The sequence below is a fragment of the Sorex araneus genome, chromosome 11, assembly GCF_027595985.1.
Source record: "Sorex araneus isolate mSorAra2 chromosome 11, mSorAra2.pri, whole genome shotgun sequence".
Taxonomy (NCBI): domain Eukaryota; kingdom Metazoa; phylum Chordata; class Mammalia; order Eulipotyphla; family Soricidae; genus Sorex; species Sorex araneus.
Genome location: NC_073312.1, coordinates 48230146 through 48253439, shown reverse-complemented (window position 1 = coordinate 48253439; position 23294 = coordinate 48230146). Strand labels below are relative to the sequence as shown.

Here is a 23294-nt window from a genome sequence, read left to right as displayed (position 1 = left end):
TGGTCAGTGGCCAGTGTGGAAAGCATTTTGTTGGATGCCAGCCCCCAGGGCCACAAGCCATGTTTTGTGGGGTAGAATTGCTGGTCTGAAGAGGCGGAACTTACCTGGCATGTTTTCCTGAGAGTAGCCCCCTCTCTACTGCCTGATCTGGGACAGATTCATGCATAAGGAGCTGCCTGGCTTAACCCAAAAGATGTTTGGTTTTAAACCAATTTTGTGGCTTGCTCTTCTAGCCCATGTTCTCCCTTGAACTTGTATCACACTTCCTGTCTCTGTTTCTTTGCTTGCCTATTTCAATCTGAGGAAACCTATGTTATATCTTGAAAATGTACGTTCATTTGTTCTTTCTTTCTCCTTGTCCTCCTTTCTTTCTCTCCCATCACATATTTATGAATAAATTTCAGTAAAAACTATCTTGCTTCACAAAAAATAAACCAATTTAATATCATATTGACAAATTTATCTGAGTTATTTTTCTTTAATCAAATACTATTATCTTCCTTATTTCCCAAAGCAAATACCTTAAAATGACATACTAGTCTCATCCTGACTTTCCTACCTGGTCATTCTGCTGCAGAAGCAGTGCCATTCTTATTCTAAGACATCACTATTTGACTTATTTTTTTATTCACAGGAGGCCAAACTCACTGATCAGCTTCCTCTTATCATCGTGTGTGATAGGTTCGACTTTGTACATGACCTTGTCTTGTACTTATATCGAAACAACCTGCAGAAGTACATCGAGATTTACGTTCAAAAGGTACTATTGGAATCATCAGAACTAGTTCTTAGGTGACACCATGGCCACCTTTATGCCTTGTTGGTAGTGAGAGACTACTTCTGGCCTCTGAATATATCTGAGATACTTATTTGAAGAGTGTTAACCTTTGTTAGTTTGAACTGCTACAGCAATCCCACAAATGAGGGAAGAGGGTCTTAAATGATAGAAGTTAATTTTTCTCAATTCTAGAATTTAGAAATTCAGCCCTCCCATTCGGTCATTTCCTTCAGAGGCCACCCTCCTTGGCAGATGGCTACCTTCTTGCTCTACGCACAGGTGGCCTTTCCTTTCCTCTGTGCTTATTTGCCCCTACTCTGTCTTCTCTTTTTTTTTTTTTTTTTTTTTGCTTTTTGGGTCACACCCAGCGATGCTCAGGGGTTACTCCTGGCTTTGCACTCAGGAATTACTCCTGGCGGTGCTTGGGGGACCATATGGGATGCCGGGGATCGAACCCGGGTCGGCCGCATGCAAGGCAAACACCCTACCCGCTGTGCTATCGCTCCAGCCCCTCTCTGTCTTCTCTTTTAATGGATATCGATTCTGTTGTATCAGTGGCCCCAGCATTATGACTCATTTTAACCATAATTTTATTCTTTTGGGCCCTAATATCAAATATAGTTGCATCAGGGGTTAGGGCTTCAAAATAAGAATGTGAACTGGGGGATACAAGGTAGTCTTTCATAGGAACCCTGTCAGAGGATTGTACTTTCAAGCCTTGAGAGCTTGTTGCAGTGACCTATGTGTGCAGTAGTGAAATCACCATCTTGATCATTCTAGGTGAACCCTAGCCGGATCCCAGCTGTGGTTGGAGGGCTGCTTGATGTGGATTGTTCTGAAGACGTAATTAAAAACTTAATCATGGTAGTGAGAGGACAGTTCTCTACAGATGAGCTGGTGGCTGAAGTAGAGAAAAGAAACAGGTAATGTGCCCTATCTTCTCTTACCTCTGGGGTCTGTGTTTGTTGTTAAGTGTGACTGATTCTCCAAGATCCCTTTGCAGTCAGCCTTCCATCCCTACCACTGTCATCACAGTTGGTCTTTGCTATAATAAATCTTAGAATTAGTGGTATATTATTTATTGCTGGTACTAAAACCCTTTGGGGAAAATAAATTTATAATTATAATTAATTAAAAACAAATTAAAAGTTTAGATGAATTTGGTAACCAAGTCTGTCTTGATCCCTTGAGCAATCTGAAGTTAATGAAATGAGTGATTTTTTTTCCCTAGAAGCAACTTTCCAAGTCCACAGATTGCCTTATGGTGCTCTTTCTTCTTTCAAAGGCTAAAATTGCTGCTCCCCTGGCTGGAGTCCCGGAGTCATGAAGGCTGCGAAGAACCTGCTACCCACAATGCACTTGCCAAGATTTATATTGACAGCAACAGCAGCCCTGAGCGCTTCTTGAAAGAGAATGCCCACTATGACAGTCGTGTTGTTGGTCGATATTGTGAGAAGAGGGACCCACATCTGGCCTGTGTGGCTTATGAGCGAGGGCAGTGTGACCTTGAGCTCATCAAGGTAAGTAGCAGATGTGCCAATTTTTGCAGGTGTTGCTGTGGCTTCCTGGAGCAGGTTTTTAGATTATGCTCTGGGAGCTGACGAGTGTCATTGCTAAACTGCTCAATGACAGGTCATGAGGTATTTTCTTTATCCTGACATTCTTCTTCAGATTGAAACTGTAGGCCAGGTCAACCTGATTCTGATCTATCACCCTTCCTTACAGTCCGGTATTCTGGGGCAATATTCAACCTCTTAGCCTTACTTGGGAGCTCCTCTGCTCCCCTTCTGCACAAATCTAATGATATACTTCCTGCCTTTCCACATTGGTTGTCTTTCTCCCATTTACTTCTGCTTCCCTTCTTCAAACAACCTCCTATGTGTGCTGCTCCTTGCCATCCATCACTCTTATTGATGACTTCTGGGAAAATTCCTAGGGCCTCCTGATTACTTCTATCTTGGTTTAAACCTACATGTATTTAATTACTTTTTTTAAGATTGAATTGTTGATATTTAACCATATTACCTAAAATTCCAGAAATCTAAAATATAACTGGTGCTTGTTTGATTGTAAGCTGCTTATAGGCAATTGTCCTGCAGTTCCTCAGAGCATCCAATAACATGGTAGAAACTCAGCAATTGGAAAAGGGATTTATTAAGGTTTCAAAACAGCCAAAAATAGAGTTCAGTTTCTCATTCTCTGATTTGGGACATTAACTATGGAAATGACAGACCAGTTTGGGGCCTAGTTCTTACCTAGGCAGCCTCTGATGAATCAGTTTGTATATAACTGGGATGATAGTTAGTTTCTATCATAAATTATTTTATGGTTAATTTTCCACCTTTTCTTAATGTGCAGCAACTGCTTGGAGATCTTTTCCCATCTGTGCTGTGAAGTGATATGTCCTTTGAGTAAGGCTAAGGTCTAATTAAAAAGAAAAAATAAAAACACTTTTTAAGGTTTGCTCTTAAACAGCCTGTTTCTGTCCTCAGCCCAACACATCTAAGAAATTTGAATTTGCAGACACACTCAGCTTTGTGCCCATCTGCTTGAAACTGATTCCTGCCAGGCTCACAATATGGGACATTCCAGTGGACAGTTGGATGGTTTTTGTTTTGTTCTGTTTTGAGATGTTTTACAACATTTAGGGATGTCCCTCCCAAGTGAAAGCATACTTTAAAGTTTTAAATTAATATTTTAGGGTCTGGAATGCTAGTACAGCGGATAAGGTACTTGCCTTGCACACAACCAACCCAGATTCTCCAGCATCCCATATGGTCCTGTGAACCCACCAGGAGTGATTCCTGCATGCAGAGCCAGGAATAGCCCCCCTGAGAATCAACGAGTGTGGCCCCAAAACAAAAAAAATAAATTTAAAATCTTGAAACATATCATAATCTGTTTTATATCAGCTTTGGCTATTTTGGAGAATACCTGAGAGATGATTTAGAGATAGATATATGTGACTATTTAAATTTAAATTAACTAAAATTAAAAACCTACTTTATTCATATATTACATTTCAAGTACTCAGTAGTTCCATGTGGTAGTGATGTCCATTAGAGAGAGAAGTCATAATCACCTCAGAGAGTCTGGGCAGTGCTTCCCTCTTTTCATGTATTCGGGACAGTTCTGACAGTGTTCAAGGGCCACCAGGACCACACTCAGAGATGCTGGGAATAGCATGAAGTACTGGGTATCAAATCTAGGTCCTTGCACAACATATGCTCTACCACTATATTCAGCCAGCACACAGTGCTGCTTGAAAACAGTGGTTATGCTAATGACACAGCCACAGCCACCATAAGTAGCTGTTCACTGAATATGGATCTCTCAGGTCACTTGTTCCCTAAAGGGCACATTTTTAACCCTAGGGTGTTGTCCCATATTAAAGCACTGCATGTTCCTGGAGCTCTATTTCTTCACCACATTGTCTAAGATGAAGGTAACTAATTGGGGTGAGTGCCACAAGAAGACTTCCATTGATCGATTGTTTATGTTACACACAAATATGCTCATTTCAGGTTTGCAATGAGAATTCTTTATTCAAAAGTGAGGCTCGCTACCTGGTGCGCAGGAAGGATCCAGAGCTCTGGGCACATGTGCTTGAGGAGACCAACCCATCCAGAAGACAGCTAATTGACCAGGTGAAGGACAGAAACAAGTCCTGGATGTATGTGGGGTCAGGGTATTAAGGGGTACAGAGTGTGTGTGTGTGTGTGTGTGTATGTGTGTATATGTGTGTGTGTGTGAGAGAGAGAGAGAGAGAGAGAGAGACAGAATAGGTCTTAGATGGATGTGGGAGGCAGGGTGGGGGCAGTGGGGGCACTCTGATCTTCTTGCAGATCAAGTGACTGGTGGACCTAAAATTTTGTGACCTTTCACTGCTCACTTCTTCCTGCAGTGACTTGCTTAAAAATGATTTTGATTCCCAAGAGTAAGTTAATTTTGGCCTTTCTTTTGGTTAAGGGTGTATTGGTATTTGCATAGGAATGTTCAGCCCCAGTAAAATGAATATTGAATGAGTTGCATGTATACTGAATCATTTTTTATCTGTTTGTTTTTATTCAAGCAATTGCTCAGGGGGCCCAGGACCACTCCCAAAAATACTTGCTGGAGCTGTAATGCCCAAAAGTAGAGAGTATGGGGAATATTGTCTGCCTTAGAGGCAGGGGGAGGGTGGGAAAGGGGTATACCTGGGATATTGGTGGTGGGGAATGTGCACTGGTGGACCAAATGGGATGCCGGGGATTGAACTCAGGTCAGCCGCATGCAAGGCAAACGCCCTACGAGAGGTATTATCGGCTCCAGCCCAGAACATTTTTAGATGAGTGGATATCCACGTTATTTTGACTATTAAATAAGTTTAACCATCTTTTAGAATTACCTGAGTAATTAATATATTTCACCCAACCCAAGAACACTGAGCAAAAAAAAAAAAAAAAAAAAAAAAAAGACCTGGTACATTTGGATTCACTGTGGATAATCCTCCATGTTCACAGAGACATTTCTCCCAGGTTTGGTCTAGCACCTTGCATGTCTTAATGGTTATGACACTTTGGCACCAGGGAGAAAAGGTTTGGGGTTTTTTTTTTTGGTTTTTTTTTTTTTTTTTGCTTTTTGGGTCACACCCAGCGATGCTCGGGTTACTCCTGGCGGTGCTTGGGGGACCACATGGGATGCCGAGGATAGAACCCGGATCGGCCGTGTGCAAGGCAAACGCCCTACCCCTGTGCTATCGCTCCAGCCCCCAGGGAGAAAAGTTTTTAACACAGCTGAACAAAAGCCAATTTGTGGCTCTTGATCCCCTGTGTTTATATGAATTTTTAGTCCTCTGATTATGTATGCTGTGTCTGAATATTTATAGCTGCACCCTGGGGCCTATTTGTCTGCAGTGCTCCTCTAATTACAGGGAGTGCATAATGTCAGTGGCAGACTGCTTTTAGGTCTGGAGTAGGAATTCATAAAAGTTTACTTAGAAGAAGCATTTACCTGAGGTAACCTTATAATAACCATCATATCAGCTCAAATAGCACTGTAGCACTGTCATCCCATTGTTTATTGATTTGCTCAAGTGAGCACCAGTAACGTCTCCATTGTGAGACTTGTTGATAGTGTTTTAGGTATATCAAATACGCCACAGGTAGCTTGCCAGGCTCTGCCGTGTGGGTGAGATACTCTCAGTAGCTTGCCAGGCTCTCCGAGAGGGATCGAGGAATGGAACAAGGAATCACCATGTGCAAGGCAAACACCCTACCCAGAGTGCTATTGCTCCAGTCCATCAGCTCAGATAGAAGCTAAAAATGGATTTCCCCCCTAAGACGACCACTAAGTATTTAAAGTGACAGAACTTTTTAGGAATTGACAATTAGATATCAGCATACCCCCGCAAAAGCATCTCCTAACCTGGATGGGCTTAGTAGATGGTATCACAGGCTATTTCCCTCAAATATGCCCTTTTTGGTTATTAGCACCCTTTCTTGAATTCTTCTGCATGCCTGTTGCAATTGTTGTGAATTTTGCAGTAGAGCTTTTGCATCTAACAGTTTCACTGAGTACATGCTGACCATTTGAAAAGTAGACCAAGCTCTGATCCTAGTTCTGTTAAAACTCCTCAGAGCCTTATTATTTGGTTTATTTGGTTATTAAAGTTCATAACCAAATATATATAACAGCAATGTCAGTACTAAGTTCTATTTTTCCCTAATTCACTGTTATTCCCTAAATTATTTCCCAAGCACCAGAAACTTCAAAATAACTATAAATAATTCGAAGTTACTAAAGGTCTCTGGAAAAGTTGCCAAAAAAAGAAAAACCCCACTGGTATTCTAACCTGTAACTTTTGGGGAAGCATACTTAGCGAAATTATTATTATTACTTTTGTCCAGGGACCCAAGCAGAATTACAGCCAACCTCAGTTCTATCTCCATCATCCTATCTGGTCCTCTGAGTGCAGAGCCAGAAATGATCCCTGAGTGCCAAAATAGGAGCAACGCCTGAGCACTGTCAGGTGTGACCCAAAAACAAAATAAAAAAAAAAGAGATAGTATTTTTCTAATATGCAAGTATGGTAGAAACATGGGCTAGGAGGATTGGTCCACAGTTGGAAGCCTGCCTCAAGTGCTGGGGGAGAAAGCAGCTGGAATATAGAAGGAACCATTATGGCAGGGATAGTTGAAAATCATCATTCTGGATAGCAACTGTGTGCTGAGGGGCTAGAGGAATAGCACAGCGGGTAGGGCTTTTGCTTTGCACATGGCCAACCTGAGTTGAGTCCCAGCGTCCCATGTGGTTCCCCAAGCACTGCCAGGAGTAATTCCTGAGTGTAGAGCCAGGAGTAACCCCTGAGCATCTCCAGGTGTGACATTCCCCCCCCCCAAAAAAAAAAAGAAGAGAAAAAAAACTGTGCTGAAAGTAGGTAAAGGAACAAATGTGATAACCTCTCAGTATCTGCGTTGCAAACAATAATGCCAAAAGGAGAGAGAGAGAGAGAGAGGAGATACAGGAGAGAAAGAGGGGGAAGGGGCTGGAGCGATAGCCCAGTGAGTAGGGCATTTGCCTTGCAAGCAGCCGACCCAGATTTGATTCCCAGTATCCCATATGGTCCCCTGAGCACCGCCAGGAGTAGTTCTTGAGTGCAGAGCCAGGAGTGACCCCTGAGCATCGCTGGGTGTGACCCAAAAAGCAAAAAAAAAAAATCTTTCCAGACTGTCTTATAGGCATCCTTCCCTTCTATTTAACTTTAATGATACAGTTTTCAATTGACTTTACCTAACCAAGTTCTTTCAAACAAATTTTCAAACCAGGTGGTACAAACAGCATTATCAGAAACACAGGATCCTGAAGAGGTTTCAGTCACTGTCAAGGCCTTCATGACAGCTGACCTCCCTAATGAACTGATTGAGCTACTGGAGAAGATTGTTCTGGATAACTCTGTCTTCAGTGAGCACAGGTGAGAGTGTGCCTGTAGTAGCTGCTGACTTAGTCAGATGTCAGTAGCTTAACATCTGGTTTTGGGTATCTGACCTCTTTTTTTTTCTCCACACCTGGCGGTGATCAGGACATACTCCTAACTGCACTAAGGGATCACTTGCTCAGGGGACCATATGTGGTGCCAAGAATCAAACACAGGTTAGCTGCATACACGGCAAGCACCTTAACCCCTGAACTATCTCTCCAACCTTGGTATATCACCTTGTGTTTTTGGTTTTGGTTTTTTGTTTGTTTTTTGTTTGTTTGTTTTTTGTTTTACTTGGGCCATACTGTACTCAGGTCTTACTCCTGGCTCTGTGCTTAGGGGCCACTCCTGGCAGGGCTTAGGGGACAATACTGAATGTCAGGGATCAAACCCAAAACAGCTGCATGTAAGGCAAGCACCCTACCCACTGTACTATCACTGACTCCTGATAATCTCATCACTTTTGTTTGTTATTTTGTTTTTGAACCACACCCTGTGATGTGTAGGGGCTACTCCTGGCTCAGTACTCAGGAATCACTTCTGGTAGTGCTCAGGGGACCATTTGGGATACTAGTGATTGAACTCAGGTCAGCGACATGCAAGGCAAACACCCTACAAAACAACACACTGTACCTGAGTTTGAACATGGTTTGGGCAAGACAGACATCCTATCCATCTCTCCAACTCCATGACCTAATTATTTGTTAAGCCAATGATAGCAACAACAAATCTGTAGAAACTGATACATAGAACTGTGTTAAACTTTATCACTGAAGAAGATGAAAGGGACAGGGGAAGCTACAGATAAGGAGATACCATAATGTAGCCATCAGAAGGCCAATGTTTGAACATTCACTGAAAGAAAAATTCAACCCATGGGGCTGGAGTGATAGCACAGCGGGTAGGGCGTTTGCCTTGCATGCAACCAACGCAGGTTCAATTCCCAGCATCCCATATGGTCCCGTGAGCACCGCCAGGAGTTAATTCCTGAGTGCATGAGCCAGAAGTAGCCCCTGTGCAACGCCGAGTGTGACCCGAAAAGAAAAAAAAAAACTCAACCCTATAGAAATTGCAAAAGCACTTGAGCAGTCCTTTTGCAAAGGAAAAACAGACAAAAAAATTAAGATAGAAATTTAGCCTCATCGTCTTTTTTCTCCTATAAAGCAGTAGGATCTAGCACTTCTAATCAGCATTGATGAGGTCTTCAAGCAACTAAGCCTCTTTTATTCCCTGCTGGAGATTCTCATTATCTTGGATAGCTGTGTTTGTTAGATGTAATTTACATTCTTTATTTAAATCCCAAAGAAACTTGGCCATTGTGTATCAGGAAACAGGTCCAAATATACTAATAGCAGCTTGATCTGTGATCTATGGTTTTCTATAATTCATAGATCTGTTGATCTCTGCTTCTCTATAGCATAGATTTGAGAGCAACTTAGTTAACCATTAATAAAGTATTCTTTATTATTAGATAAGGATGATGTGGTAGTGAAAATAAATACTATACAACAGCATGAATGAATCGTGGGATATGTGCTCAGGAATCACTCCTGATATGGCTCCAGGGACCATATGGGGTGCCAGGGATTGAACCCATATTGGGAACATGTAAGGCAAATACCCTACTGCTGTACTATATAGCTCAGCCCTGAATATTAGGATATTTTTATTTATCTGTGTGTGTGATGGTGGGGAGGGGGTGTTACTTGTGGCTTTGCCCTTGGGAAATACACCTGACAGGGCTTGGGAGACCAATTGGGATTTCAGGGATCTAACCCAGATTAGCCACGTGCAAGGCAAGAGTCCTAACCACAATTCTATCCCTCTGGTCCAAATCTTAGGGTCGTTTTAGTATTGTTTTCATTCTTTGTAAGAAATTCCCAAACTAGGATCTGGTGAGATAGATAACTCCAAATCTATCTATTACCCTGGCACCAATGGTACTCCAGGTACTGAGGCAGAAGTAGCCCTGAGCACTGCTCAGTGTGGCCTCAACTCCCCACAAGAAAAAAAAATGTTTTTTTTGTTTGTTTTATGGACCACACTGATGATGCTCAGAGGTACTTCTGGCGGGTTAAGGGGACCAGATGGGGCTCTCAAGATCAAATCCAGGTTGGCTGCGTGCAAGACAAATGCCCTACCTGTTGTACTATTGCTCCTGCCCTCTTACCAATTATTGTTGTACAGAGGAACTGTATTATTTTATATTCCAAACAGAAATATGTAAGAATTAAAGTTTCAATCCAAAGAAATAGTATAGTGGGTAGGACACTTGCCTTGCACATGCGACTCAAATTTGATCCCCAGCATCCCATATGGTCCCCCGAGCACCATGAGGAGTAATTCCTGAGTGCAGAGCCAGGGATAAGCCCTGAGCATTGTCACATGTGGTCCAAAAAAAAGATAGTAAAAGGGCTAAGGTACTTAGCCTTACATGCAGCCAGCCCTGGTTTAAGGCCAACCCAGCACTAACCACTGTATTATCTGTCCAGACGTCCTTTTCAGATTCATAACATAAAGCATCACAGTTTTCCCTGTATCTTCAACAAGGGAAAAAGAAGACGAATGTTGAAGTGTTATAAAAAAATTAGTATGACCAAAGGAAAGTTCAGAAATAATGAAAAACTATATTGTGCCCCTATATTGGTTAGGGACACAATCAGTGTATGTGGTAAAAACTGTAAAGAACTGATAAAATTGGTAGAACACAGTTCAGGAAAATTGGCACCTCCAAAGTAGGGACAGAAGGCAGGTTCCTGTGACAGATGGTATTGATACTCTTAACTAGTGATTTTTTCAAAACCTCACATACTTGGGGCTGGAGCGATAGCACAACAGGTAGAGCGTTTGCCTTGCATGCGGCCAACCTGAGTTCGACTCTCAGCATCCCATATGGTCTCCTGAGCACCACGAGGGGTAATTCCTGAGTGCATGAGCCAGGAGTAACCCCTGAGCATCGCCAGGTATGACCCAAAAAAAAGCAAAAAAAAAACCTTCGCATACTTTATATGTATTATCTTGTATATGCTTATCAGTCATCTTTGTATATTAAATGATTTTTAAAATTGGGAGTTTGAGGCTAGAGTGATAGTACAGCAGATAGGGTACTTGTCTTGCACACAGTTGACCTGGATTGTATGCCTGGCACCCCATATGGTCCCCCAATCCCCACCAGGAACAATCCTTGAAGAGAGAGCTAGGAGTAAGTCCTATGCACCTATGGGTATGGCCCAGAACCTGAAAAAAAAAAAAACATAAAATTGGGAGTTTAGAACTGGCTAGGCTACCAAGAGTATTGTGTACGCCTTTATACCTGTGAAACCCTGCTAATTACCCTTCACCTCAGGAATCTCCAGAATCTGCTAATCCTGACCGCTATCAAGGCAGACCGCACTCGAGTGATGGACTACATCAGTCGCCTGGACAATTATGATGCCCCAGATATTGCAAGCATTGCCATCACCAGTGCATTGTATGAGGAGGCATTCACCATCTTCCGCAAGTTTGATGTAAATGCCTCAGCAATCCAGGTGAGCTACTGAATGTTGTTGTGTTAGATCTTAGCCCTTTTTTCCATACTGGGTCCTTATCTTTTCCAAGGGTATGAGAACCTCCAGTTGTTTGTGTGTCTCAGATTTTCAGTCTCTGCTCTTCTCCTTGCTATTGACCCAGGATCTCTGCAGGTTGTTGGCTCCTTCTCTACTTTTTCTGTTATCTCCCGCCCCTCCCAGACATTATCCAAACTCTCCTGGACCTTGGTGCTAGATAACAAGAGCTTGTGTTCGGCGGGGTGACTGGAGTGCCTGAGTTTCTGAGTTTCTCACACAGATAATTGCCAGTCCCTTCACCCACATGAATATTTCAGCCAGCCTTCCTATCTTTAGTCTCACCATAAACTTTCCTCCTTTAATCCTTATCCCTTTCCTCCTTGACCATTGGACTTTCCTGGTTTTACTTCCATAGCTACCATGTACCCAAGAAAATATGACAAACTTTTTTTTTCTTTTTCTTTTTTTTCTAACAAATTTTTGATTTAATTATTTGAAACTTTTTCAATTATTTGAAAAGTCTTCCCAGTATTTTTTTCTTCCTTGCCCCTTCCTTAACCATTATTTATGCTTGCTTCTGATCTCAGAATCCTATTTTTCTCTCTGTATATGTGCTATGGCCTTGCTCAATCTTTGAGGCTGGTCTGGAAGCCTTTTTGCTGTTGTTGGCAGTACTATCTCATTCCCCATAGCAGCTCCTTTGAATCATTACAGCCTATGTGCCCTCTGTACTATCTCCATCCAAGAAAGGAGACAACTTATTTTCCTATCTCTGATCCGGAAGTCTTACCTTCTCATTCTTCATTTTTTTTTCTGTTCCTTTGTTGGCCTGTCTCTTCCCACTTGACTTTCTCCTCCCTTTTCAGCAAAAAAATTTCTTCCTTTCTCCATTCATATAAGTACTTAGTGTCCAGTTGCTTTTAATTTAGTCAAAATAGTAATCCAACTTTAGGTGGAAAATGAAACTGAATAAAAATTCAACTGTTCCCTATATCTCCCTGGCTGTAATGGAGAATTGAGAACTCTTGTACCTCTAGGTCCTGATTGAGCACATTGGAAACCTAGATCGAGCATATGAGTTTGCAGAGAAATGCAACGAACCTGCCGTGTGGAGTCAGCTGGCCCGAGCCCAGCTCCAGAAAGACTTAGTAAAGGAAGCCATTGACTCTTACATCAGAGCTGATGACCCATCCTCTTACCTAGAGGTTGTTCAGGCAGCCAGCAGGAATAGTAAGTGATCCTCCTGTTCATTGGAATTTGCTTCTCACTATGTTCAAGCCTGGTGAAGCAAAGTGATCTTCCTGAGAATTCATATGTACTAGGTATCCAGAGATTCCAGAGACACAATTAAGTGAAAATATTTTGGGAGCCAGAGAGATACTATAGTGGATAAGGTGGCTGTCTTACACATGACTGACCAGAATTGATCCCTTGCATTGGTTGGTCCCCCAAGTCCTGTTAGGTATAATCCCTGAGCAGGGATTATAGGCAGAAATAAACCCAAAGCACAACTGGTTGTGGCACTAACCACCCTTGTGCCCCCACACCCAAATAAAGAATTATCTTTTCTAGAGTCTGAGAAGCATTATGTTCTGTTTTGCCCTTCAGATGTTACCATCATTATAGGACAGGTTTAGCAAACAGTGTTTGTTTGTTTGTTCTTATCATAATAATTTTGAGGTTAGAGTCTAGAGTCTAAAAGAGTTAGAGTCTAAGAACCAGAGTTACTCTTGGCCTTTCCATTTATTTGTGGTGCAGTCTCACTAGTGCTAGAAATAAATCCCTTTCCCCTGGTGAATTTTTTTACTTTGTGACAGAAGTTCCTGTATGCAGGGCCAGTTTTTGTGTGATTGTTTCCCCTCCTTTCTCTCAGCCAAGGTTAGGGTTTTGCTTAATCAACTAAGTTCAAGACCTCCTAGGAAGCTAGAAAAATAGTACAGCTGTAGGGTATCTGCTTTGCACATGACTGACCTGGATTTAATCCCCAGCACCCCATATGGTATCCTAAGCACCGCACAGTGCCAGGAGTAATCCCTGAGCACTGACAGGTGTGTCCCCAAAACAAAAAGACCTTCTGGACCTTACCTGGATCTCAAACACTCAGTGGGGTAGAATAGAAGCTTCATTGTCTTGACTGAGTACAGAATGGGAGAAATTGAACCCTCTGTTTAATTCAAAGCTGTAGGTTGGTTACCTATTTTTGTTTTCTGTGTTTAGGCAATTGGGAAGATCTGGTTAAATTCCTGCAGATGGCCAGGAAAAAGGATCGTGAATCCTATATAGAGACTGAACTTATTTTTGCCCTGGCTAAAACCAATCGTCTCTCTGAACTAGAAGATTGTATTAATGGACCCAACAATGCCCACATCCAACAGGTAGGCTTTTCTCCCCCAACCTACCCCAGTTACTGTGAACTGCTGTAGGTGGATTCAAAGATCATTTCCTAGAGTGGCACAGATTTATACTGTTGAGAAATAAGTCACACAGCAAAGTCCTTATTGCTGCCGTTGGTACAGAAATTAAGAAACCTTTCCCTTCACTTGCCCTTGGCCCTGGGTATCAGAATTTTTCCCCTAGAAAAGGTGTCAGAACTCTGTGCATGTGTTCTAGCTGTTGGTATGAGAGAACAAAGTGAGCTTCATGGTGAAATCAGAGATATTTGAAAATCAATAGCTCTCCCATATGCCACCAATGATAACATATGGAGGGGAGGGAATTATTCATAAAGAAGACTAAGGGTCAGAGTAATAGTACAGCAGGTAGGGTGTTTGCCTTGCACATGGTGACCTGGATTCAATCCCCAGTTCCCCATTTATTCACCTGAGCCCTACCAGGGTGGCCCCTGAGCCCAGAATCAGGAGTAATCCTTGGGAACTGCTGGGTGTTCACCAAAAAAAAATCACTGAGGCTCAGCTCTCTGTATTTAACCCCATAGTTCCTATGTGGTGAATTGCTCTAAGACTGGGTTTTCAAGGAAGTACAACTGAGGAACTAGTAATAGGATTATAGGGCTGGATGCAGGTAGGACATTTTAAGGAGATTGGTAAGAATTGTGGGGGTATCAAGGCATTAAGCTGAAAAGGAAGGAAGAAAGGATATAGGAAGACATGGTTTCCTGTGCCAAAACTCCCAGGGTGGCAGCTCTCATAGTTACTTACTAAAAGGAAGACAGATCCTTAGAGCAAAGAAAGTTAGAAAGGTAACAATGTCATGGAAAGAGTTAGGATCTATGAATGGATTCCTCATCGGATTTTTAAGTGGGCAAGAGGGCATACAAAGTACAAGGAGCAGGGGCTGGAGTGATAGCACAGCGGGTAGGGCATTTGCCTTGCACGCGGCCGACCCAGGTTCAATTCCCAGCATCCCATATGGTCCCCTGAGCACCACCAGGGGTAATTCCTGAGTGCAGAGCCAAGAGTAACCCCTGTGCATTGCCAGGTGTGACCCAAAAAGAAAAAAAAAGGAAAAAAAGAAAGAAAAAAAACAACCAACTACAAGGAGCATAGCTTGTAGATTCACTGAAGATGACAGCCAGTACACCCAGGAGCAAGTGATAAGGAGCTGCTGGGGGCTCAGGAACATGTTCCGTTCTCTAGATGCTCTGTGATAGCCCAGGCTACTGTGTGAATAAAAAGTTCTGCTTATCTTCTCCAAACTCAGAAAATGCCCTTGCCACCTGGGAACTTCAGTTAAACACTGAAGGACTCAATGGGATTACCCTATTGTCTGTAGGTTGGAGACCGCTGTTATGAGGAAGGAATGTATGAAGCTGCGAAGCTGCTATACAGCAGTGTTTCTAACTTTGCCCGTCTGGCTTCTACCCTGGTCCACCTTGGTGAGTATCAGGCAGCAGTGGACAGCAGCCGCAAGGCAAACAGCACACGGACATGGAAGGAGGTAAGCATGAAAGAAGTCTTTTCTACAAAGTCTCCTGGAGAACTCTGGGCCAATAAGCCATCTCTCCTTCCTTTTGTACTCCACACTGTTGTGCCAAACATGATGCATCTCAATGCTTGCCTTGTCCCGTCAGAGTTCTGAGCCCCCTAGGATGACTTAAAGATTCTTGTAAGCTGACATGAGCCCCCTAGGATTACTTGAAGATTCTTGTAAGCTGACATTTATAATTGATGCAAAGGCCTGTGGAAACCACCCTACTCCCTTGTTGGACCAATCAGTTCCCAAAAGTTGTCTTAAAAGTATAGTACTATTGGGGGCTGGAGTGATAGCACAGCGGGTAGGGCGTTTGCCTTGCACGAGGCCGACCCAGGTTAGATTCCCAGCATCCCATATGGTCCCCCAACACTGCCAGGAGTAATTCCTGAGTGCAGAGCCAGGAGTAACCCCTGTGCACTGCTGGGTGTGACCCAAAAAGCAAAAAAAGTATAGAATTATTAGTATTACAGGTAGTTATCGAAGAATAGTTTTAATCATAGCACCTTATAAGTAGAATAATCTGTATAAATTGACATTGGTCTTTTTGGTAAATTGGGAGAACACATTGACGTGAAGTTATTTTTTATTTTACTTTATTTTTTAATTTTTAATGTAGAGAAAAGTGGTAATTGCTGATGCAATTATAGGATTAAAATTGACAGATGACAAAGTTGCAGTATTAATAATAGATCTGAAAAATAAATTTATGTAAACACTGTTATATCAAATTACAGGGTTGGTAAGTCCTTGTCTAAGAATTTATTAAGCTTTTTATTGTTTCAGGAGGTGTTGTGCTGCCTCATACACGGCATATGCGGCCACACAGTCCAGATATTTCCAGATTGTGGTCTGGGCCAAAGTGACTTGAAGTTCTTATAGCGTCAGAATCATAAGTTAAAAAAATAATGTAAGGAGGGGCTAGAGTGATAGCACAGCGGGTTGGGTGTTTGCCTTGCACGCGGCTGACCCAGGTTCGACTCCCAGCATCCCATATGGTCCCCTGAGCACGGCCGGGGTAATTCCTGAATACAGAGCCAGGAGTGACCCCTGAGCATCGCTGGATGTGACCCAAAAAGCAAAAAAAAAAAAATGTAAGGAGATATGCAAAGATATATTTAGCTTTAATCTTTGAAGCATTATTTAATAAAATTAATCAAATGTCTAATATCAAGACCTTGATTAAATCATATCTACATTGGATTTTTGTTGGGGTTTTTTGGTTTGTTTTTGGGGGTTTTCTTTTTTCTGGTTTTTGGTTTGGTTTTGGACCACATCCAGCAATGCTCAGGGCTTATGCTGCGCTCAGGAATTACTCCTGAGAAGCTTAGGAAACCAGATGGGATGCTGGGGAATCAAATCTAGATCTGCTACATGCAAGCAAGTTCCTTCCCCAGTGTACTGTCACTCCAGCTCCCAATTACATCTACATTGTGACTCTACCCGACTATTAATGAATAGATGGGCCAAAGTTGTAGCTCAGTAGTAGAGTACTTGCCTTGCATGTGTGTGAGGATCTAAGTTCAAGCTTGATTCCATCCCTGGCACAGAATATAGCTACCAAGCAGTGCCAAAAGTGATCCTTGAGTAACACCAGTGTGGCATAAAAACAAAATTTAAAAATTAAAAATACAGCTCAAGACCCCTTCTGGATCCTTTGATCAGTATCATCTTCTGCACAGTAGGATTATTGTTATAAGATATGCACACTGTGCATTACATGGAATAGATGTATAATTTAAGATTATTAAAGCTGTCTTCCCTCTAGATAATCCCATCTTCTCTTTAGAACACCAAACTTTCTCCTTCCTCATATTTCTCTGAATTATTTTCTTTCAAAAAATCATTAAAGCAACTCTTTCCAAGTAACAACACTCATATGAAATGTACTACATGATGGTGATTCTTGAGATTTGTTAAACTCTTTTCAGATCCCAAATCTGAAATTCCAGCATGACTTTCCTTTCAGCTAAAGAGACCTGCAGGGGCTGGGGCGATAGCACAGCGAGGAGGGCATTTGCCTTGCACGCGGCCGACCCAGGTTCGATTCCCAGCATCCCATATGGTCCCCCGAGCACCGCCAGGAGGAATTCCTGAGTGCAGAGCCAGGAGTAACCCCTGTGCATCGCCGGGTGTGACCCAAAAAAAAGCAAAAAAAAAAAAAGAGACCTGCATATCTCAGAACTTTAAATTAGTGTATTTTCTGCCTTCTCTTCATTCTCTTGACCTGCAGATTAGGAATAATCAGTATTTTTCTCTCCCAGAGGCATATAGTTCATCCTACAATTATCTAACTTGCTGAGAATCCAGCTAAAGAAGTCCAGTTTTCTGGCATCTCTGCATGTGAAGCTGCATCTTCAGTAGCCAACTATTATGGTACTGGGTCCCCTTCTCATGGCCTGTCATGTATGGCCTTTCCTCCCTCTAGGTGTGCTTTGCCTGTGTGGATGGACAGGAATTCCGCCTTGCACAGTTGTGTGGTCTCCACATCGTCATTCATGCAGATGAGCTAGAAGAGTTAATTTGTTATTACCAGGTAACTAGATTCTGGACACAGATGATCTCTGCTGGTAATAGAAATGAGTGACAATAAACACTGAAAATAAAGGTATGGTCCTCTCCTTTGCATATAAGGTCACTGTGTTATATCTGTAAGTAATTTAGAACACATTATAGGAGAGTCCTTTCTTATACTAGGTTATACCTAAATTGAAGCAAATTGCCATGTCAGATATCCTATGCCTCATTGCTATTGGTGTTTTGTGTTTTATAAGTACTCCTCCTTCTCTTGTATCCATGGATCTTTAGAAGTCCAGATCTTTTATAAATCCATGGTTTGCACATAGGGACAGCCAGCTACATCGCAAAACACAAATGCTAGATTCCTGGAGTGTACAGTTCACAGACAGCATGATTATTCAATGCTATTGAGACAAAGAATGTACAACAGTATAGTAGGAGTGGGATCCCAAGGAAACTTAAAGGGTAAAGGGCTCTCCATCTTAATGTCTCTTCTCCTGGTGAGTGACTGGTAGTGTTAAACACCTGGGTTTCCACTTTAAGGAGTCCTACATATATGTGGTAATACAAAATAGATCACTCAGAACAGAATAAAGGTGTGGTGTTACATGGGAATCATGCCGCCACCGCCTAACTCAGAGAATATTAGCTTGGAAGTTTTGGGACAAGCCTGCTTGCTTTGTAAGCTTGTGGAAGTAGGGGCTATCAAGGTCCAAAATATCAAGCTAGGCAGTGATAACTTACAGTGAAACATGCTTTCCTCAGAAGTTTGAGAAATGGGGGCCAGAATGACAGTACAGCAGATAGGGCCTGCCTTGCATGCAGCCGACCTGGACTCAACCTCTGGCACTTCATATGGTGCCCTGAGCTGACCAGAAGTGATTCCTGAGCTCAGAGCAAGGGGTAAGCCCTGAGCACATCACTGAGTAAGGCGAGCTAAGTACTATGACACAGTTGCAGGCCCACATTTCTTTTCCTGCACACCTCTGTAAGATAATTCGGTCTGAGCAACCCACTCCTACTTTGGAATGAGCTCTTCCTTAGGGTGGCTGTGCATTAGGTGTACATTGGCCATACCCTCAGCATGCTATTGGTCTGTCAGGATGGAGGCTACTTTGAAGAGCTGATCTCTGTGCTAGAAGCTGCCTTGGGCCTGGAGCGAGCCCATATGGGCATGTTCACAGAACTAGCTATCCTGTACTCCAAATTCAAGCCGCAGAAGATGCCAGAGCACCTGGAGCTCTTCTGGTCCCGTGTCAACATCCCGAAGGTAAACTAGCCCTCCTCAAGGCTCTGGCTGCTATATGAATGCCTGGCACTAGCCCGACTCTTGGCCATGGTCATCCCATTAGGTGTTGAAAGCTGCAGAGCAGGCGCACCTCTGGGCAGAGCTGGTATTCCTTTATGACAAGTATGAGGAGTATGACAATGCCGTCCTCACCATGATCAATCACCCTACTGATGCCTGGAGAGAAGGACAGTTCAAAGACATCATTGCCAAGGTAAGAGGACAGTGAAGAACTAGTAGCTGCCTGCCTGTACCAACCCTGTCCAGTGTGTATGCTTCAGGTTCTGATTACATTCTCTCATGTGACTTGCAATCCTTTAGGCAGTTGGTGGGAGTCAGACTTGCACAGAAGAAACTGGCCTAAGGTTCCACAGAAACTGGCTGAGAGGATAGTGTGCTACTGTACTGCACCTGCCTTTCCAGCTTCCTAGGACTTCACTCTCCCACCTTGTCCCCACATCCATATCCTTCTACAATCAGACATTGATGTTTGTTCTTCTTTCTACATTGTCAGCTTGGGCAGCCTCTAGATACTATCTTACCCCCCTTTCTGTTGTATTTTTTTCACTATCTGACATTTTTTCCCTTATGTATTCAAAACTTCCAGCCCCAGAGGAGTTACAAGCATATAACTAGTGCTGTAAATGCCCATCAGTTAGAGGTACAAGCCCAGATCTGCCATCTCTGTATCCTGTACTTCTCAGGGGGAACCTCCTGTGCTCTTTTTAGTGCTCAGAGGCCCAAAAGCCACTCCTGACAGTACTTAAGTTTGGTAGTTTCAGTTCTCAGGCCCAGAAGTGCCATGATGTGTGGACTTAGGGGTGCTGAGGTCCACAGAGCCACACCCTGTGGGGCAGTGTTTGTGAGCCCCTAGGGCTGTCTACATTGGTGGTACTTTTAGGGGAGTGGGGAATATGGTACTAAGGTTATAACACAGGGCCTCACACATGCCAGGCCTTTGAGTTATCTCTCCGGCCTCCTTCTGTAGTGTCTTACAAAAATAGGATTCTGAGCTATTCTACCATAACCCATTGGAAGGTGTCTGGGTTGGGTGCAACTGCTATTCCTTTGCTATTCTGTGTTTCTGTCTCTTAATGGGCCCACCTTCCAAGCAACACATTCTTTGAGCTCTTTTAATGGTATGGAGTGAAGCAATGTGTGATCTGTCTTCAGTCCCCTTACTCTTATACTAGGTACCTCATTTTGGTCCAATGGCCCTGAATAAGTAATCTCTCCACTGGTCAGTCCTGTTTGTTCTCTGCCTTATGTCTGTCATACCACTCATGGGTATGGGTATGGGCAAGGACCCTTCTCCATCTGGATCTGCTGCTGCTTGTGTGATTTTGTGCCATAGAAGCTGCTGAGGGCAAGTATGGGTGACAGTTGGGTGCCCAGTCTGATCTCAGTCTCTGCTCTCACTGGGAGCTGTTAGAAGAACATCCTAAAGTCATATGCCATACATACATACATACATACATACATACATACATACATGTGTATGCGATGTTTACACTGTAGTGTGAAGCTAGTGAGTATATAATGGGAGTCCTACCCAGGGAAATGTTTGTAGGTTTCCAGTGGAAGGATGGGAAAATCAAATATTTCAGTACTTAGGGTAGCCTGGAGATAGCTCAGTGACAAAAGTGCCTGCGTTGCAAATCTTGGACTACTGAGGCTTCATATTCAATCCCTTGTACTACCCATATGCCCAAGTGCAATCCCAGTATTTCTTCCATTTGAGATCACCTAGTGTGTCTTGGGTAAAATTAAAGTATTACAACCAAACTGCTCAGCATCACAAACGAAACTATAAATTCTGTGAACACATGTGTAGACACTGCCACCAAGTGTGCAAGCCCAGTCAAGCACCCACAACCAAAACAGTGTGACCTCATGTAATCATAACAAGCAAAAAATTGGGTAAGGAAAGGAAATGGGGCTAAATAAAAATAATTAGGTTTCTTTGTTTTTTTTTTTTATTTTAATGATATTCTGTGTTCTAGCACATTGGGAAAACTGCTAAGAAACCATGCCTGGTTGAACATAGGACTGTTTTTTCACTTTAACTCAGAGCAATGGGTATTTTTTAATTGATGTAATGTCACAGTGGAGGTTGTGGTACTTTCTGATTCTTAGTGGTGTCTTGGGCAGTTGTCCAGGAAGCATTGATGTGTTCTGTGATGGCTTATATGAGATCACCTTGAATGGTGATCAGGACCAGCAGATTATCAGCAGAGTAGAATTAGCACAGCATCTTGAGTCCAAAGACAGGCCCACAATTTATGTAGGGAATTGTGGCTAGAGCTATAGTACAGTGGGTAGAGCATTTGCCTTGCACATGATCGACCCAGGTTCAAGTCCCCTGAGCCCTGAACACATAGCCCAGAGTAAGGCCTGAGTATCACTCATTATGGCCAAAAAAAAAAAGAGAAAAGAATTATGTAAGGTAGTGACAGCCAAGACTTATTAGTGTGTACACTGCCTTTACTTTCCTGCAACTTGGGAAACAAAACTCCTATAAGCTCTTAGCTGGGGGAGAGGCAGGTCTTTGCCTCATCACAACAGTCACAGGTTGGTCTCATGGCTCATTTAGAGGGGACATTATCTACAGTATGCTTGCTAAAGAGATGTGTTTTGGAATCACCTTTTTCCTATACAGGAGAATAAGACAAGGGACTTGTTGATGGGAGACCTTGATTGCAAAGGGCTGAGTAATTTTATCTCTTTCCCTTTGAGCTAGGTTTCTTTGCTCTGAACCTCAGTTATCCCATTGATAACACGGGCATAATATATGCTTCTTACCAGCCAAACCATCAATGATAGGTTCCTGGCATACAATAGTTGCGTCTTTAAAACAGTGTGATGAATGTCAGAAGTTAGAACACAATAGCAATCTCATGACGAAATTTCTGAGCATTGCTTTTCGATTTTCTTTGTTTGGTTTTGGTATTTGGGCCACATCTGGTGGTGGTCAAGGCCTATTTCTAGCTCTGTGCTTAGGAGTGACCCCAGGAGGTGCTTAAAGGATTATATTCAATGCTGGGAACTTGAACCAGGGCTATTGCAATACAAGGCAAGTTCCTTCATCCCTGTACTATCTCCAGCCTTGAGCATGAACTAGGAGTGATGCCCTATTTCTGGGTCGGGGCTCAATAGACAAAGTGCACATCCAGTATGACATCAGGGCAAGTGGATATGGACATGCTGGTACTTCCATCCTGGCATGTAGTTCCATAGAGTATCAGTGCCCCAGAATGGAGTTGCCTCCAGAGGGCTGGAAAACTGCTATTTCTTTTTTTTTTTTTTGGTTTTTGGGTCACACCCAGCAATGCACAGGGGTTACTCCTGGCTCATACACTCAGGAATTACTCCTGGCGGTGTTCGGGGGACATATGGGATGCTGGGATTTGAACCTGGGTTGGCCGCATGAAATGCAAACGCCCTACCCGCTGTGCTATTGCTCCAGCCCCAAAACTGCTATTTCTTGAGAGTGCCAAGTACCCTGCCCTAGTTAAGGAGTGGAGAGGCATCATTGTCAGTACTAGCCAGAGTATAAATATACCAGGACTGTAGTCTTCCCTCTTTCCTTGCTTTTTCGTCTGCATACCTCACTGGGCCCCATACTGCTACCATCGATCTCAGCCCAGCATGACTGTAGGTAGTTCTGTGACCCATGCCCTGCATCCACATCTTCATGTAGATACCCATATTACTGCCTACACTAGTCCCCAAGATCAGCAAGACCCTGACTGAGCAAGGACAATCTGTCAAGAATGTGTCAGCAAATAGTCTCAGTAGCTGATCAGATGCTGAAACCTGGGACAGTGGGCACAGGCTCCTCCAAGAGAAACCCTGTCCTTTGCTAAATGGGGCTACCTACTGTGAGCTCCACAGCAGTGGGGATGTAACAGAACATGTTGCAATTATCCTCACAGCTCAGACTGAGCTTTTAGAAGAGAGCTAGGGAAATCTTACTTAATGAAACCATGTTTTGGTGTTTGAGTTTATTATGACTTGGTCGTTCATTCCCTCAGCAGATACAGGTTGAGCATTGACCTCATGTCAGAAACCAAAATGGAATCAGGGTGGGGCAGGAGATAAAGACCTGCCTCTTTGATTAATTGTTAGGTCGGGAAGTACTGAGGAGAAAAATGCTTCAGAAGTGGAAAGGGAGTAGTTGGGATAGTGCTTAGTCTCATAAGAGCTATCCCACCAGCCTTACTAATGAATCACATGTATTAAAGAGCAAAATACAGAGGAAGTATGGCAGTG

At 42.9% G+C, this 23294-nt stretch overlaps 1 protein-coding gene and 1 long non-coding RNA gene across 3 annotated transcripts in view; one reads left to right on the top strand and one right to left on the bottom strand.

The window, feature by feature from the left end:
- Positions 1-23294, bottom strand: part of LOC129399431 (uncharacterized) — a 33292-nt gene that overhangs the window by 999 nt on the left and 8999 nt on the right. The window contains exon 2 of the long non-coding RNA XR_008627077.1: positions 12484-12563. This is a non-coding gene — a long non-coding RNA (uncharacterized LOC129399431). The remainder of the gene's footprint in view (positions 1-12483; positions 12564-23294) is intronic.
- The window catches only part of CLTCL1 (clathrin heavy chain like 1), an 87836-nt gene that overhangs the window by 55646 nt on the left and 8896 nt on the right, over positions 1-23294 (top strand). For both annotated transcript variants that reach the window (XM_055119577.1, XM_004607471.2), the window contains exons 15-26: positions 635-760; positions 1559-1701; positions 2064-2298; positions 4303-4425; positions 7585-7730; positions 11083-11266; positions 12322-12514; positions 13502-13659; positions 15017-15181; positions 17643-17750; positions 18837-19004; positions 19087-19236. In XM_055119577.1, coding sequence (XP_054975552.1) covers positions 635-760; positions 1559-1701; positions 2064-2298; positions 4303-4425; positions 7585-7730; positions 11083-11266; positions 12322-12514; positions 13502-13659; positions 15017-15181; positions 17643-17750; positions 18837-19004; positions 19087-19236 — 1899 coding nt within the window. The remainder of the gene's footprint in view (positions 1-634; positions 761-1558; positions 1702-2063; positions 2299-4302; positions 4426-7584; positions 7731-11082; positions 11267-12321; positions 12515-13501; positions 13660-15016; positions 15182-17642; positions 17751-18836; positions 19005-19086; positions 19237-23294) is intronic.